At 34.5% G+C, this 16,319-nt stretch overlaps 2 protein-coding genes across 3 annotated transcripts; one reads left to right on the top strand and one right to left on the bottom strand.

The window, feature by feature from the left end:
- On the bottom strand, positions 85-4,042 carry LOC109353309 (agamous-like MADS-box protein AGL15). Of its 2 annotated transcripts, none has more exons than XM_019595531.1 (8): positions 3,627-4,042; positions 2,979-3,054; positions 2,708-2,769; positions 2,341-2,440; positions 2,173-2,214; positions 1,147-1,188; positions 885-1,057; positions 85-510 (listed from the first exon to the last, which is right to left on the bottom strand). In XM_019595531.1, exons 1-8 carry the CDS (start codon positions 3,806-3,808, stop codon positions 423-425), a joined length of 765 nt encoding a protein of 254 aa, XP_019451076.1. In that variant the 5' UTR covers positions 3,809-4,042; the 3' UTR covers positions 85-422. The 2 variants fall into 2 exon arrangements, with proteins under 2 accessions (XP_019451076.1, XP_019451075.1); XM_019595530.1 differs by having other exon boundaries at positions 2,708-2,772; positions 3,627-4,041.
- LOC109355595 (protein transport protein SEC31 homolog B-like) lies at positions 7,386-16,222 on the top strand. Its single transcript, XM_019598829.1, has 22 exons — positions 7,386-7,864; positions 8,268-8,322; positions 8,442-8,564; positions 8,712-8,808; positions 8,900-8,936; positions 9,035-9,140; positions 9,219-9,276; positions 9,693-9,790; positions 9,917-10,036; positions 10,505-10,547; positions 10,776-10,894; positions 10,978-11,105; positions 11,215-11,770; positions 11,889-11,981; positions 12,075-12,260; positions 12,362-12,575; positions 13,572-13,672; positions 13,772-13,954; positions 14,742-14,864; positions 14,950-15,214; positions 15,395-15,633; positions 15,726-16,222. The coding sequence occupies exons 1-22, from the start codon at positions 7,548-7,550 to the stop codon at positions 15,819-15,821; spliced, it is 3,357 nt and encodes a 1,118-aa protein (XP_019454374.1). The 5' UTR covers positions 7,386-7,547; the 3' UTR covers positions 15,822-16,222.

Below are 16,319 nucleotides of genomic sequence, written 5' to 3'. Positions count from 1 at the left end.
TCCATTTTGATATTAATCTGATAGCGACTTTGACACCAAAATACAATGACAATAGAAGTCTAGAATTGATTCTATCTGTCAACCTTGAGTTTCAATTTCTAAATTTTGTTATTCATCCTTCAATGATAGTTTAGGTGAGTACAACAAGATTCCTGAGTGTAAATGATGGGAAAACATAAATCAAGATGAGTGTGCAACACTAAAATAATCCTAAGCATGTTTTCCATAATAATAACTAAACATAAAGTTCATAATGTTAGACTTTCCCCTTCCCATTACACCAAAATTTGGTAAAACAGATAAATCTTCAGCTAGTGCTAGTCAAATACCTTGGATCCTACTTCTCCTCTGTGAATCTAAACTGAAAGGGTGCACAACTACAACTGCTCTAAATTAGTCTCAACTAGGAAGTCAAAACTGGATCAGAGTAAAGCCATTTCACTCCCTGAATCATTAGAAATTGTTTCTTTTTCAGGTGCCTTCCTCTTTTGATGAACATCATTTGGCAACCTACAAAACAAGTAGTAGCAGAATGAGACTATACAAAATTTGGTAGAGGAGTAAGATTATTCAAATCTTGCCATGTATCTTACTCCATTTAACAAATGTTGGAAGAGGTTTTTTAAGATTGGAAAATCCTATACAAGAAAACTCGAATAACTTCAAGTGAAGTTCTGACTAATGCAACATCATAACCTACATCAGTATTTGAATAGTGTTGATTAAGTCCAGCTTGAGGCCATCTTTAACCCAAATTCATAAGGAAGTACGTATCTTTCCACGACAATCAACGAACGAATGAAACTCACAAGCAGCAAAATAATAGGGTAGTAGCAACATTCTTATGCAGTTTAGTTGTAAGTTTGGAAATAGAAGCACAATACCCTAAATGCAATGTGGTGTCTGAATATCCTTTCTCATTTGCGCAGTTACTGACTAGGTTGTGACATTTAACACCATTATCTACCAAGGCATTCTTCCTTTCCATCTTGCGATAGGGAAGGAAAGATGGTACTACACGTTCTGTCAATGGAAACAGACATCGAAGCTCCTCGACCTGAAGTACATAATAGGCAAAAACAGAAGTTATGAGTGATGTGATATAAATGCTGGAACATCAGCAACACTAAGAAAAATAACACTTGCCTGTCTTCGCAAAGTTTCATTCTCCAACAGAGCCCTTTGTTCCTGGAAAGAATAAATCAAACAATTATAACAAAGACATTTCCCTTTTCCGAAGACAAATGCAAAATATATTCTCAATCATCAAAACTGACAAATTTCAATTTTGTAAATTATTAAATTTATAGTCACTGTGATCTATTTCTTTGACATTTTAATGAGTCCAATCTTGTCCTATAGCAAAATACGTGGATATCAATGTTATCGAAGTTGACATGCTCATCTAGCATAGTTTTACTAATATGAAAGATTAAATGTTTCTTCTTGACTTAGTCGAGATTTCAGAAAATGTTTCCTATAAGCGAAACAGAAAATAATATAGACAAAGTAAAGATTACCATCCACTTTTAGATCAGCAACTAATAAATATACATGACTTTATTATTGTTGCAACACATCATCACTCAATGTAGAAAATGCCAAGTTTTCCTTCCTTAATCCTTATCAGCAACACAGTGGTGAATTTGTTCCAACGCCCATCACACAAGGCTAGATACTTTAGTGGAGCCATAAAAAGGTAGTCGTGTTGAAAGGTGAGCGGGATAACCTCTTTCTCAAGGATAGACAATTCTTGTTGGGTAGTTTGGGTCGACACCACTTCATACCCAAAAAGAAGTGAGTCGTGCCGAAGTAAAATTTAGAGATGAAAGTCTTGAATTGTTTCTCGGTGATCGAGTAAGACCACGAGTCTAGTATCCTAGGTTGAAATTGTAACAAGCTGATGGAGGCTCTCTTTTTTTTACGTCACCAGACACGGATATTTAAAATAGGAAAGAGGGGGATGGGGTTTCTCTCGCTTTTGACATAGTGGACCCTTACGGGAACTTGTGTTTATATCGATGAAACAAACACAATGACTCAATTATTCACTAAAATGTACACACGTATCCAGAAAGAAAAGGAATGGATTTTCTTTCAGGAGTTAACACCAAACCATTGCAAGGAACATGATTTCTGAAGCCAAAATCCACACAAAATCACAACAAATACCTGTACTCTAGACTGCTCCAGTTGTTGCATAAGCAATTCATCCTGAAAGAAACATTCTTAAGGCTCAGAAGAGTGGTGTGTTACTAAGGGCAACAACAAGTCAAATCATAATATATTGATGGGAAAAGGTAAAGAATGTGGAGGAAGATAAAATAAAATGTGAAGCACCTTCCTCTCCTTGACAGCCAATAAACTTTCGTTAAGTTGATGCTCCAAAAGTTGCAGTTCCTTTGTGTTCAATCCTGTCAAGTCCTTACCCAAAAGCCGTCTATAATCATCAATTAAAGTATTCATAAGAGGTAATGCTTGATACAAAAAAAACAGGAAAATGCTTAATTGTAAGAATGAATTTAGAATGAAAGGAACTATGAGTGATGAAATCAATGCTTTTGCAATGTGTTTTGATTGTTATGGCATTATTTGTCGGTTTTCGTACAAAAAACATTTGTTCTAAAATAGCATTCTGGAAAAAAGATTGATAGAAGAAGACAATGACATTATCAGCATAAATGTAACAGATTAAAAGGACACATACAATTGTTTTGCTTCTAGATTTGCGATCTCATCCTTAAGCATCTCCACCATCTTAGACTCCTCCTTCTTAAGTAAAAACTTGTTATTAGACATAACAATCCAACAATGAATATTAAGAAGGAATGATAAGTACCTAATAGCAGAAGCACTAGAACAACGATGATTTAGACAAGCAAATTGCAATTAATACAATCAATGAACATAGTGTAGTCATGTACTGAAAACTGAAACTTTGAGTAATGTTATCCGACTAAAGGAGCATAACATTGAACCTCTTTTCTATACTCCACTACTGCTGCATCTGAAGAATCAATGCATTCATTGTATCTCGAAAGAGTTCGCTTCATGCTGTAGAAAGAAATTGTAAGAATGAAAAATAAGTTTAGATAGTAGGAAATGAGGCATAATGTTCCTTTCCATGTTTCAAGCTCACTCAATTGCTTTGAAGCACACATTAAGGAAAGGAACATTAAAAATTGTAAAAAAACTTGTTTGGATAAACTGAGTAGTTTCAATTTTGTTATTAAATAAAGGGTATTGTATTGATTATTGAATAGTGGCTTCAATGTAAATCACAGATTTCATAATTATATAAAATAACTTTGCAAATTCACAACTTGTACATGAAAAAAATAAAAATAGAAATACACCATAGGCAACATACACAACTTGTACATGAAGATGACCAGGTAAAATTAAATTGAATAAAATAAGACATAGTTGTAAAATTGTGACTTCTAGGGAATATCGTAATTGTAGTGAATGAGATAATGGTTCATGATTTTTTCTTTCAAGACAAAAGAAGGAGGAAATTTACATGCAACAATAAAGAGAGTTAAGAAAATGAAAGAATAGGTGAATAAATAAATATAGAGAATGAAAAGTGACATGCAAGGATATAAGAAAAAAGAGAAACATACCCAGAACTTGAAAACTCAAAGAGTTTGCCAGTATTAGAGAAAATGATAACAGCAACCTCAGCATCACATAGAATAGCAAGTTCCTGAGCCTTCTTCAACAACCCAGCTCTCCTTTTAGAGAATGTAACTTGTCTGCTATTAGCATTCTCAATCTTTTTTATCTCAATCTTCCCTCTACCCATTTCTCTCTCTCTCTCTCTCTCTTTTTCAATTCTGAGAGCCGTGAAGGTAAAAAGGTGGTTCCTTTCTTATTATAAACTGTAATGTACAGGCACCACCCACCCTTTTGGTGTTTTTAGAGGATTTTAGGAAAGAGGGTTTGTACTAAATAGTAAATATAGCTGAGAAGATAAAAAGGCAACAGAGAGAGAGAGAGAGAGAGAGAGAGAGAGAGAAATTAGAGTTGTGGATGGAAAAGGCAAGTTTAGTTTGCATGGCTCTGTTTGAGTTATGTATGAATTTAGAATTGTGCATGACTCTCTTCTATTTCCCACTTTTAGACTTCTTGGTCCCACCACTTTTTCTTTATATCAGGTCGACCTAATATATTTTTTGTCAAAATTGAAAATTCTACTAAGGAATAATAATAATAATAACATCATTTTATTCTTACACTATTGGTTTCCATTCTACAGGTTTCAATTCAACATGTTTCACAATAACCATCAAAATATTTTCGAATTTGAACCAAATGCATCCTTTAAAAAAGTGCAACATTTAACATGTGTTTTTTTAAATTATGATAATAAATGGTAAGATTATGATTGTAATATTTATGCGCTATCTCATCATCAACCTTTCATTTGTATTATTATTTTTCATGAAAATAGTTAATGATAGATAAACATATATAACATTATTATTTGGTGCATACTTTTTTTCGTAGATTATAAGATATGATGTTACAAAGGGAGAAAATAAATTAATATGTGAAAATGTTAAGAATCTGAATGAAATATGCCTTTTTTTTAATTTGACTAAAGGATGCTTATTCCTTTTCTGTTTGAGATTTTATAGGGTTGCACCTACTTTTAGTATTAGCCACTACCCAATTTGGGGAAGGACAGTGGCCATTATTATGAATACTTAGTTATTTATTTTTTGGGACTATAAGTATAAGGTTGGGGATAAGGTTCATTTCCCTAATCTCCATTTTCCCTTTATTAGTCTCAAATTTGAAAATGGTAAATACCCTTTTGCTATTAGGATTTGGTCTGCACAGTCCATATCCTCTTTTGCCTTTACCACCAATGGATTATTTTTCTAAGGATGAAAATAATTAAGAAGAGAGAAGCACAAAATGTAAAATATAAAATATTTAGAAGCAATGGTAATGCCATATTTAGAGAGGGTCATTGAATTGGGACTAGTCTTGTTGTTAATATAGGAGTTATTGAGTATATTGAATTGGGACTAGTTCCTTCTTCTTCTTTGTTTTCTAAGAACCAATAAAAAAATGTTGGGTTTTATCAAAATTTCCTAGTTTCCAAATTGGGTGATATATATGCCAAAAGTGAAGTGGAGTAAATGAGTTAGTAGAATGAAGTTGTTACCTTTGTATTGAAGAAGAGAGAGAAATAATGGTTCTGTCGCTTTCTTTGAAGTTTAAAGTCGATGAGTTCGATGTTGCATGGACTCATTTGACTGTTCCAATATTCTTACCCTGAAAAAGAAACAAGTGATCGAGTGAGGTCTTATTAAAAGAGTCAAACTCCTCTCTATTATTGGAGATAACAGTTAGTAAAAAATATATGAAAAAATTAAAAAATAATAACATTTTTATTCCTTTATTTTAATTTTTATTATATTTTTGTCCTTAAAAATACACTAAAGAACATATTTGTCCGCTCTCAAGTAATGAGAGGAGTATCACTCCTTCTTAAGGTATCAAGTATCAACTCAACCATCAATATATTCTTCTACAGATAACTTCAAATGTACCAATAATTATTTTACAAATTATCTTATATCTATTATTTTCTTATATGATATAATAAAATTTCAGCAAAAAAAAGAAAGATGTTTACATTATTTAGATCCAAAAAATCTATTAAAACAAGTGGAGCATCTTATAATTCTTTAAAGAAAAAATATGTATACAAAGAATTAAATTTTTCTCTCACATTTCCTACCAATAGTCTTTGGTTGGCAGGATATTCGCCAATTGTACTTATATACACTATTTACGGATATTTATACAGATAATATATATAAATGAATATTTGATGAGTTTTTAAATTTAAATAAATATTTATGTATTTGTAATAATTAATATATAATAAATACTGATTACATACATGTTAAACTAGCAATGAAATTACTAAAGTAATAATAAAATATATAATAGATAATATTAAAATAATAAATATGTATAATATATAACATTTAAATCATAAATAAGTATATAAATAATAAGTATATAATATTTAAATAAAAGTTTATGAATATACACATGTATTATGATACTCACCTTTACCTATAAAATATTTTTATTGGTAATTATTACTATTATTTTTGTGGATAGGCATAAATGAATATATTTGTCATGGGCAAATAGTAGACTATAAAGGATTATCATCTTCTAAAGTGTAAACGGTTGCTGAGGTTGAATAAATACATTTAATGTGAGGATTTGTTTCTCTATCCCTTATGCTTTATTAGAAAAATATATAAAATCATTGGTTGACAGCATGACACATTTACACATTAGAATTTCGAGTTAGATAGTTGAAGCATAGGTAAAGCATCCACATTAATAGGTAATTCATTTACATTGCTATGAATCATATATATATATATATATATGTATGTTGTTTCTCAGACATAATTTATCTAAGCTCAAAAGGTAGGAATATATATTGAACAAGTGTTGAGTTTCCTGCATAACTTACTAGTTACTATTCTAGTTTGATGAAAGTATATTTGTTTCTTCCACCCAACACTATTACATACATTTTCTACTTATATGAACATAACCACTGCAAAACAAACCTAGCAATCTACAAACTCACAAGTTAGGAATAATAAAAAGTGATAGGAAGTGAATGAATATGATGTCATAAAAGTTTGTGAAGAGTATAAATACTATCCTCACCCATATGCTTCAGCTTCATTGTCATAAAAGTTTGTGTCATAAAAGTTTGTAAGTCATAGATAACTATACCTACAACTTCAGCTTCATTGTCATCTTTTTGTTTCATTAGATGGAAAATGCAGTTGGATTGATTCGATGAATGGAATTTGTATGAGAATTGTAAAAGAAGGCCACATGGGTCATCACTTTGATCCAGAGAAATCAAGAAAAGACCTTCCTTGTATGATAATAGTTCACTAGTATCTAGTATCCACTTTCAATGGTGGACAATCTAGGATTCAGAGTATATTCTAATGTCTTCAACCTTGGTTCAAGGTTCCTAATCGAAATCAAGCATAAGATTGATTTCATAACAGACATGTAAGGTTGCATTTAAGGTATGATATTCTTTAACTTCACAAACATATAGTATTTTGCATTGTATAATATGTAATAAGTTATTTTGCATAATAGGGTTGTGCATGGTAGAATGAAAGTATTGTCTACAACACAGCGTAAGTTACCCCGTAAGGCGTGACGCGTGTCAGTGTATAGTTGGTGGAAATGAGAGATTGAGACGTAATAAGTGAGAATCTAGTGCGACGCACAATCTCTTCAAACCTGCTTAAACGGTTATACGTTGCACTTACAAAACCAAACTCAAAATTCATTCGATTGTTGAAAAGAAGAACAACACAACACAACACAACACAAGAGAGAAAAAGAGAAAGAGATAAAAAGAGAGAGTGGTTCTTCACACTCTCACATTACACAGATCAGATCTAAACATTCCAATTTCTCTTTCGCTATTCCAATTTCGTAGTGCAATTAGGTTTTGTGGTGATCGAATGGCGTCTATCAAAGGAGTGAATCGATCGGCGTCAGTGGCGCTGGCGCCGGACGCACCGTACATGGCGGCAGGGACTATGGCTGGTGCCGTTGATCTGTCTTTCAGCTCATCCGCCAATCTCGAGATATTCAAACTCGACTTCCACTCCGACGATCCTGAACTGCCGCTCGTCGCCGAGTGCCCGAGCTCCGAGCGTTTTAACCGTCTTTCGTGGGGGAAGAGCGGTTCTGGCTCCGATGGCCTCGCTCTCGGCCTTGTCGCTGGTGGACTCGTTGATGGTAACATTGATATCTGGAATCCTCTCAATCTGATCCGGTAATTGAGCGTTTTCTATTGTGTTTTGATCTTCCAAATGAAATGTGCTTGCTGTGATTTCGATTTTGGAACTTCGCTGGATTTATGGTTTTCAAGGATTGTTAAGTCAGTAGCAGTGCGTTTTTAAATGCATGTATGGGATTTCGAGTAATGAATAAACATCTATACTACAAAGTCCCTGTCATTAAATAGAGAAGGGTAGTCATTGCTATTGGGGTAAACAAATGGTGCATTAGGATTAGGTGGAAGCTTTTCTATGGTTTGGTGGAAGTTGTTGATAAAAGATTCAGTAATTCCAAATATCTGGTTTTGTAGCTTGTTTGATTTCAGTCTTGGTTTTAGTGTCATATACAATTTTGTCTTTGCCTTTCAATGAATTTATTTTCTTGTTAATTTTTCTCAGTTCAGAGGCAAATGAAAGTGCTCTTGTTGGACACCTTGTAAGACATAAAGGACCTGTAAGTTATTATCTGTTTTTATGAGTCAACATGCTGGGTTTTAATTGTTTTGTTCTTTAGCATATTTATTTACTGTTTTCTCACATGTGAAATCCTATCCTTGACATTTTATATTTCAGGTTCGTGGTCTTGAGTTTAATTCCATTGCACCGAATCTTCTTGCATCTGGGGCTGAGGATGGTGAAATTTGCATATGGGATTTGGCCAATCCTTCAGAGCCTACTCATTTTCCACCACTGAAGGTCAGATATCCTTCCTCTAAGAGTGTGTACAAGTGTAATACCCCAAAATTTTAATAGATTTATATGTTCTTAATCTTCAAATTTTTGTCCTTTTAAATTAATAAATTTTATGGGCTGTTTAATTTAGTCTTTGTGATAATCGGGCAGGGTAGTGGTTCTGCTTCCCAGGGGGAAATTTCATTCTTATCTTGGAATAGTAAAGTTCAACACATATTAGCATCAACTTCATTTAATGGGACCACTGGTGAGGAAGGGATGCAATCCATCTTTTATCTTCTGCTCTCAATGTTGCATTCTTTGATAGTATACTCATTTTTTGTTATTTTATCTTCCAGTGGTGTGGGACCTAAAGAAGCAAAAGCCAGTGATAAGGTAACCTGGTCGATCTTCTTTTGCCTTTTGAAGGAGTCTGTTATTCTGTTACAAAAAGAAAGATCTCTATAACCTTCTGTATCCTATGTGAACCACAGCTTTGCGGATTCGGCTAGAAGGCGGTGCTCAGTTTTGCAGTGGAATCCTGACATTGCTACACAGCTTGTTGTTGCATCAGATGAAGATGACTCTCCTTCTCTGAGGGTATAGTCATTGTAGATTAATTGTGTCTGTTTATTTCAGGGGTAGTATGTACTGACCTTATATGTCATATTGATACAGCTTTGGGATATGAGGAATACAATGACACCGGTAAAGGAGTTTGTGGGACATAACAGAGGTAATCTAGACATTCATGTTATTGTAGTGATCTTATTCTGCCATACCAAAAACCTGATGGTAGTGATCTTCACATTCATGTCATTGTTGACAGTTTGCAGATCCACTGGTATTAGGTGTCTTTTATTATTAGTGATCATTTTACTTTTATTTTAGCTATGGATGTTCTTCCTCACTGCTTGTTTTCTGGAACTTGCCTGTTGAACAAGTATAACATACTGTGACATTATAGGATTCTTCCTGCTGAAAATTATTGTGCAGACATATCGTAGCATGTTTGATTTATTTTATGATCTATAGGCTGTCTGAATCTAAAATTTATAGTTCTTCAAAGCTTTTATCGTGAAGATACAGAGGGTCAATCTCCATTTTAAGTTTATCTAACTAGATTATGTTGTGTGGATCTCCTTATATTAGGTGTAATTGCAATGTCATGGTGTCCCAATGATAGCTCTTATTTGCTTACCTGTGGCAAAGATAGTCGAACAATATGCTGGGACACAATTTCTGGAGAGGTAGTGTTTAGCCTTTTTTTACCACCAATTTTCCTAATCAACCAGTTGGGGTTGAATTCTTTTATTTACCGGACTTCTGTTCAGTAGTGACATTTTTCTTCTTCTTTGGGTGGGGTTCGGGAGCAGATAGCCTGTGAGTTGCCAGCAGGGGCCAACTGGAACTTTGATGTGCACTGGTATCCTAAGATACCTGGAGTAATATCAGCATCTTCCTTTGATGGAAAAATTGGCATATACAATATCAAGGTACCTACATTTATTTTTGGTAGTTTTTTAATTTTAATAATGAGAAAGACTTAGAGATCAATGCTTTGTCAATGAACATGATTTATGATAGAGCATGATGACGTCGTTTGATCCATGTAAGCCAACCTCACTTAGTGGGTAAAAGCTTGGTTGTTGTTGTATTAAAACTTTTTCACGTAATTTTTTTTTTCAAGTATGGGGAAATATCCTTTAACATCGATAGAATACTTTTTTAGAATTGAGAGTAACTAACTAGGAATAATGTGGCGTGACATGTAAAACAAAAAAAATAGTCAAGTTATGCCCACATTTTATTTTCTTTATTATTATTGGTCATAAATTTAGGAGATGATAGTTATAGTTATTGTTACATGTGCTAAAGTGTCATACAATTCATAAATGAATTGAGTGAATAGTTTATTCTACAGGTACATATTATTAATGGTAATTATATGGATTTTTCTGCAGGGTTGCTCTCAATATGGTGCTGGGGAAAATGATTTTGGTGCAGGTGCTGTATCCATTTTGGACTTCTACCAAGCTAGTAGCTATTATATTTAATTTTCCATATATTATCTGTATGTGAAATGCTGAAACACTGCATCTTTCCTGTATAAGCATTTTGTGGTTGTACATGGGTGTTTATTTGATGGGATGAGGATGGTTGGGCAAGGCTTTCTGTTCTCTCAGTATACCTTGTTTTTTTGGAACCTCTTAATGGAATGTCTTCACTGTACAGGACCTCTGAGAGCTCCAAAATGGTATAAACGTCCTACTGGTCTATCTTTTGGCTTTGGAGGCAAACTTGTGTCATTTCACCCAAAGGCATCTGCTGCGGGTTCTCCACCTGCCTCAGAGGTAAGATTTAGTGTTTTGATGATATTTATTTGGCTAAGTTGTTAAATATTTTTGTTGTATTCATCCCGGTTGTAACTTCCCAGGTTTATGTGCATAGCTTGGTCACTGAAGATAGTCTAGTGAGTCGTTCGTCTGAATTTGAAGCTGCAGTACAAAATGGGGAAAGATCTTTATTGAGGGTCTTATGTGATAAAAAATCTCAGGAATCAGTGTACGTTCTGTCCATGAAGAGCAACATTGTCTCATGGTGTTTTCTTTTGATGCCTCGACTAACCTGTGACTTGTGCATATCTTGATAGTTTTTTTTTATTGTTGTATAGAAATGATGATGAAAGGGAAACATGGGGCTTTTTGAAGGTTATGTTTGAAGATGATGGGACGGCACGAACAAAACTTCTCACACATCTTGGTTTCAATGTACCTAGTGAAGCAAAAGATACAGTTAATGATGATCTTTCCCAAGAAGTAAATGCTGTTGGACTTGAGGACACACCTACTGATAATGTAGGACATGTGCCTGCAGATGAAACCACTAATACCTCTACAGATAATGGGGAGGATTTCTTTAACAATCTTCCCAGTCCTAAAGCTGATACACCTTCATCAACTTCTGTTGGCAACTTTGTTGTTGCGGATAGCACAAATGGGTCAGAGAAAGTCCAAGATGATGTGGAAATGGAGGAGAGCAGTGACTCTTCATTTGATGACAGTGTTCAGTGTGCTTTAGTTCTCGGGGACTACAAGGGGGCAGTTGCACAATGCGTATCTGCAAATAAATGGGCTGATGCTTTAGTTATTTCTCATGTTGGTAGTCCTTCGTTGTGGGAAAGTACACGGGATCAATACCTTAAGACGATCAGATCACCATACTTAAAGGTAGCTGATAATTACATCAAATAGTCTATCAATTTCATATCTGACAGTTTCTGTCCAATAGTATCTGATATTCGATTTTTGTAAATCTCATTCCTTTGTGGGTCATTTCCATTTTCAGATTGTCTCAGCAATGGTAAACAACGATCTCTTGAGCCTTGTGAACACCAGGCCTCTAAAATTTTGGAAAGAAACCCTTGCTCTTCTCTGTAGTGTAAGTTTATTTGGTCTTTCCTGCTTGTCTAGGACATTGATATTGATGAATTGAGTTATTATATCACACTCTTATTATCACATATTTTAACAGTTTGCTCAGAGAGATGAATGGACCATCCTTTGTGACACACTTGCTTCAAAACTCACGGGGGCTGGCAATACGTTGGCTGCAACTCTTTGTTATATATGTGCTGGAAATATTGATAAAACAGTTGAGATTTGGTCAAGGAGCCTGTCAATTGAGCATGAAGGAAAATCTTATGTTGACCGTCTTCAGGTAAGATTGATACTCTTGTTGTAACTCGTAACTATGTTTCACATAAAATTACCAATGGCCAATATTGCAGCTGGGAAATTGATAAAATTATATACTGTTAGGATTTGATGGAAAAGACTATCGTTCTTGCCTTGGCAACCGGGAAGAAGCAGTTCAGTGCTTCCCTGTTCAAGCTTGTTGAGAAATATGCTGAAATTTTAGCAAGTCAAGGGTTGTTGACTACAGCAATGGAGTATTTAAAACTTTTGGGTTCTGATGAACTGTCACCTGAACTTGTGATTTTGAAGGAGAGAATTGCACTTTCTACTGAGCCTGGTAAACCTTGTTCTTGGGCTGTTATACATTTTAGGAAAAAAATTAGGAAAATGATGAATATGGGATGCTGATTAGCAAGTGACCATCTATATGCTGATTTGCCTGATAAATAGTTCAACTACTAGAATTATTGTTTATCATTGTTTATTAGAATAGCATTACTGTTTTATTTTCGAAGTGTATTAGTTATGTGCGAATTATGTCGAAGTTAAAAATCTAGTGCATAGGTGTATATATTAATATATATATCTGGTTTTGATAACCATTGCCCTTGGGGAACATTTGTTGTCCCAAAAACTATGTCACTTGTTGTGATTGGTTGAAAAAATGCATTTGAGTCAAAAGTTTAATAATCAAGTATTTTTATAATTAAACATAACAAGTGGCAACTGGAGTGATTCTCTTTTATGGTACCGTAGATGTGCTCTCATTGCCCTTAGGGCAATGTTTAAGCAACCCATGAAAGGAAAGTCCATATTGGAAAGTGGTGTATTTTTAATGAAGAGAAAATATATTTTGATTTCCAATGTTGACTTTCCTCCAGGCACTGGGTTGCAAAATCCATATATTGTAAAGATCAGAAATATAATAGAATAAAGAAAGATAAGATATAAAGTGGGCTTTTTTCAGGCTCTACTTTTAGTTTATGCAATTTAACATAAACATAGTAATTCTATTTTTTTTATTTGGGAAGTTGTTAATTGTTAATCACTGGAATGGTTAATTGTTCATAAACTGGAAATGAATGAAAATGAAAAATCAGTGTCAATCATATTTAGGCATGTAGAACTGCAGTTCACTTCAGTAATTATTCATTGGTACACAAACTTAATAAGTCTTTGATATTAAGAATTCTTGATTGGGAAGATCTATGTTTGTGTTTTTATTTCATTTTGTTATGGTTTTAGCTTTTTAGCATTTCCAATTTTTTCAGATTTTGAACCTTTCTGTATACCTTTATGTTCTGAACTTTCCCCCTTTAAATTTTGGATGCAGAGAAAGATCTCAAAACTACTGCTTTTGAAAATCCTCAACCACAAAGTGCATCATTTTATGGTGCGACTGATAGTTCCAATTATAATAGAAATTATTATCAGGTAGTTACTTCAACAATGCTCTTTGGCATTTTCTTTTTGGTGCAAAACATATTGTCTCACTGCAATGGGAAATTATTCCTCTTATTGTTTGTGTCTTAGGAGCCAGTATCTGCTCAAGTGCAGCATGGTGTCTCTGGGACTCAATATCCAGAAAACTATCAACAGCAATTTGATCCTAGATATGGAAGAGGATATGCTGCTAGCACTACTCCATACCAGCAACCCCAGCAGCCTAATTTGTTTGTTCCACCACAGGCTACTCAGGTTCCCCAAGCTCCCCAGGTATGTTATGCGTCATATAATGTTACATCACCAAAAGGGAACAGTATGTGGATAATTTGGAGTTACTGCTTGGTGGCCCCTTGAGTTTTTGTTGAATAAACAGACAATCACCCACATTTTTTTTCCAGAAACAGAATGTGATCCTACATATTCGTTTTCATCAAATTACATACATTTAACTGCAGTTCGTAAAAGTATTAAACAGATTGTGAGAAGATGCCATAGTTCCTTGAAATGCTCTTATCTTTGACCAAATCAGTTCTGAAGTGGTAAAGAATAAGTATATTTAGATTCTGAATGTTGCCTCAGCATGGAAATTACTTTTACATATACTTCATAATCTATAATATTTTATGGGAATATTCTATACTTGTTATTTAAAATGATCCCCCCAAAGTCAACTAAGTATTGAAATAGAGACATACTTGGCATATATTCAGTGTATGAATTTGTCTGAGTAAGATTACAAATAGGAAAAAAGTTGTTTTGGGTTGTAAGTGCTGACACAGGTAGTGGCAACCGTATTGAGATTCAAGAACATTGTTTGAAATTTAATGTCATGTACAATATCATTCTTATTATTATTAAGTTGGCTTTTGTTGCAAGTCCCTTCTTCTAAAAGATTTTTTGGGTTAGTTGTATATTTACATACTTCTGTAACTGTTGTATGATGCAGTTGAAGTATGGGGTCTATCTTATATGTTAGTAACTTAAATGTTATTTCTGTGTTCATATTTTTCTCGAATGTTTTTTTATTTATATAACTTTTATTATTTCTTTCTTGTAGATGAACTTCTCAAATACTGCTGTCCCACCGCCAGCTCTGAGAACTTTTGATCCTCAAACTCCTCCTGTGCTTAAAAATGTGGAGCAATATCAGCAGCCCACATTGGGTTCTCAATTGTATAATGTCAGTAATTCTTTTAGTTTTGATTTCCATGTTACCAAGTATTCTTGGCTACTTTTGGGTTCAAACATTGCTTTCTGTATTTCAGACAACCACCAATCCTCCTTACCAGCCTGCACCCCCTGCTCCATCACAAATGGGTTTGGGTCATAGTCAGAACTTGTCACAGGTTGTGGCACCTACCCCTAATCCAATGGGGTTCAGACCAGTCTCCAATTCTGGTGGTATCCAAAGACCTGGGGTAGGACCAGTGCAACCTCTCAGTCCCCCTCAAGTGCAACCTGTGCATCCACCTGCATCACCAGCAGCTCCACCACCTACTGTGCAGACAGCTGATACTTCAAAAGTACCTGGTAATTCTTTTATAGACTAAAATAATCTGTAAACTTGCTGGTGTTTATTTTTCCAGTTTTCTGTTTGTCTCATCTGGGTTGGAAGACATACGTTTTGAACTATCTGTTTGTTTCACTGATAGTTAATTATTTGTCCCATTCCCTTTCGGTTTTAAGTTTTACTTGCTCTGACTATGCCAGTGCATCAAGCGCCTATTGTCACAACATTGACAAGGCTTTTCAACGAGACATCCGAAGCACTGGGAGGTTCACGTGCAAACCCAGCTAAGAAGCGGGAAATAGAAGACAACTCAAAGAGACTTGGTGGGTTATTTGCTAAGTTGAACAGTGGAGACATTTCAAAAAATGCTGCTGATAAGCTCCTTCAGCTTTGTCAGGCACTAGACAATGGTGATTTTGGCACTGCGCTGCAAATTCAGGTAAAATTTTGCAGTTGCAAATTATAATATTTACATAATGTCAATAACGCATATCCAATTTGTGTTCTGCCTGTTTTGCTATTATGTTGCAGGTCCTTCTTACTACTACCGAGTGGGATGAATGCCAGTCCTGGTTAGGTTCACTCAAGCGAATGATCAAGACAAGGCAGAGCGTGAGACTAAGTTAAAAAGTTTCAGATTTCCTTTTGCTGATTTTGGAAAATTTTCATGTGACTAGCATCTTGCAGTTGTAATTGCTGATCCTCTCATCAATGTACACGAAAGACTAGTGCCATCTCTAGATTGCGGGTGCAGGGTTTTGGTTATATGCGCTTCTACAATTTCTTGCATTGTCAGCTGCTTTCACATGGACTGTTATTAAAAGCTGTTAATGAAGATAGTATTTGAATGCATGATCAGAATTTTTTAGAGTACATGGTGACTCTCCTTTTCTCTTTTAATGTCAGTTATAGATTGATGTTACCTTTTCCTTCATTTTATTTACTTTTTAAACAATATTGTAGCACAGTTGCCATAGAAGTATTGATTTGATCGTCCAAGTGAATAATGTAGTATCATGTTTATTTAATCACCCATCATTTGATTTCTCAAAGGTTTTTACGTGTTTGTGGTTTACAAGGAATTTCTTTGGAATCTGATTAGCGTAAAAGGAATTTCATTGGAAG

The sequence above is a fragment of the Lupinus angustifolius genome, chromosome LG08 (assembly GCF_001865875.1).
Source record: "Lupinus angustifolius cultivar Tanjil chromosome LG08, LupAngTanjil_v1.0, whole genome shotgun sequence".
Taxonomy (NCBI): Eukaryota; Viridiplantae; Streptophyta; class Magnoliopsida; order Fabales; family Fabaceae; genus Lupinus; species Lupinus angustifolius.
Note: the sequence above shows the minus strand (reverse complement) of the source record. Positions and strands in the feature narration are given on the sequence as shown.

Coding starts and splice junctions, on each gene's coding strand:
- LOC109353309 (XM_019595530.1), bottom strand. CDS start 3,808: ATGGGTAGAGGGAAGATTGAGATAAAAAAGATTGAGAATGCTAATAGC. Junction 2,773..2,978: donor TAGTGGAGTATAGAAAAGAG/GTTCAATGTTAT, acceptor TTTTTACTTAAG/AAGGAGGAGTCTAAGATGGT. Junction 2,215..2,340: donor TGGCTGTCAAGGAGAGGAAG/GTGCTTCACATT, acceptor TGTTTCTTTCAG/GATGAATTGCTTATGCAACA.
- LOC109355595 (XM_019598829.1), top strand. CDS start 7,548: ATGGCGTCTATCAAAGGAGTGAATCGATCGGCGTCAGTGGCGCTGGCG. Junction 9,277..9,692: donor GTTTGTGGGACATAACAGAG/GTAATCTAGACA, acceptor TCCTTATATTAG/GTGTAATTGCAATGTCATGG. Junction 14,865..14,949: donor TGGGTTCTCAATTGTATAAT/GTCAGTAATTCT, acceptor TCTGTATTTCAG/ACAACCACCAATCCTCCTTA.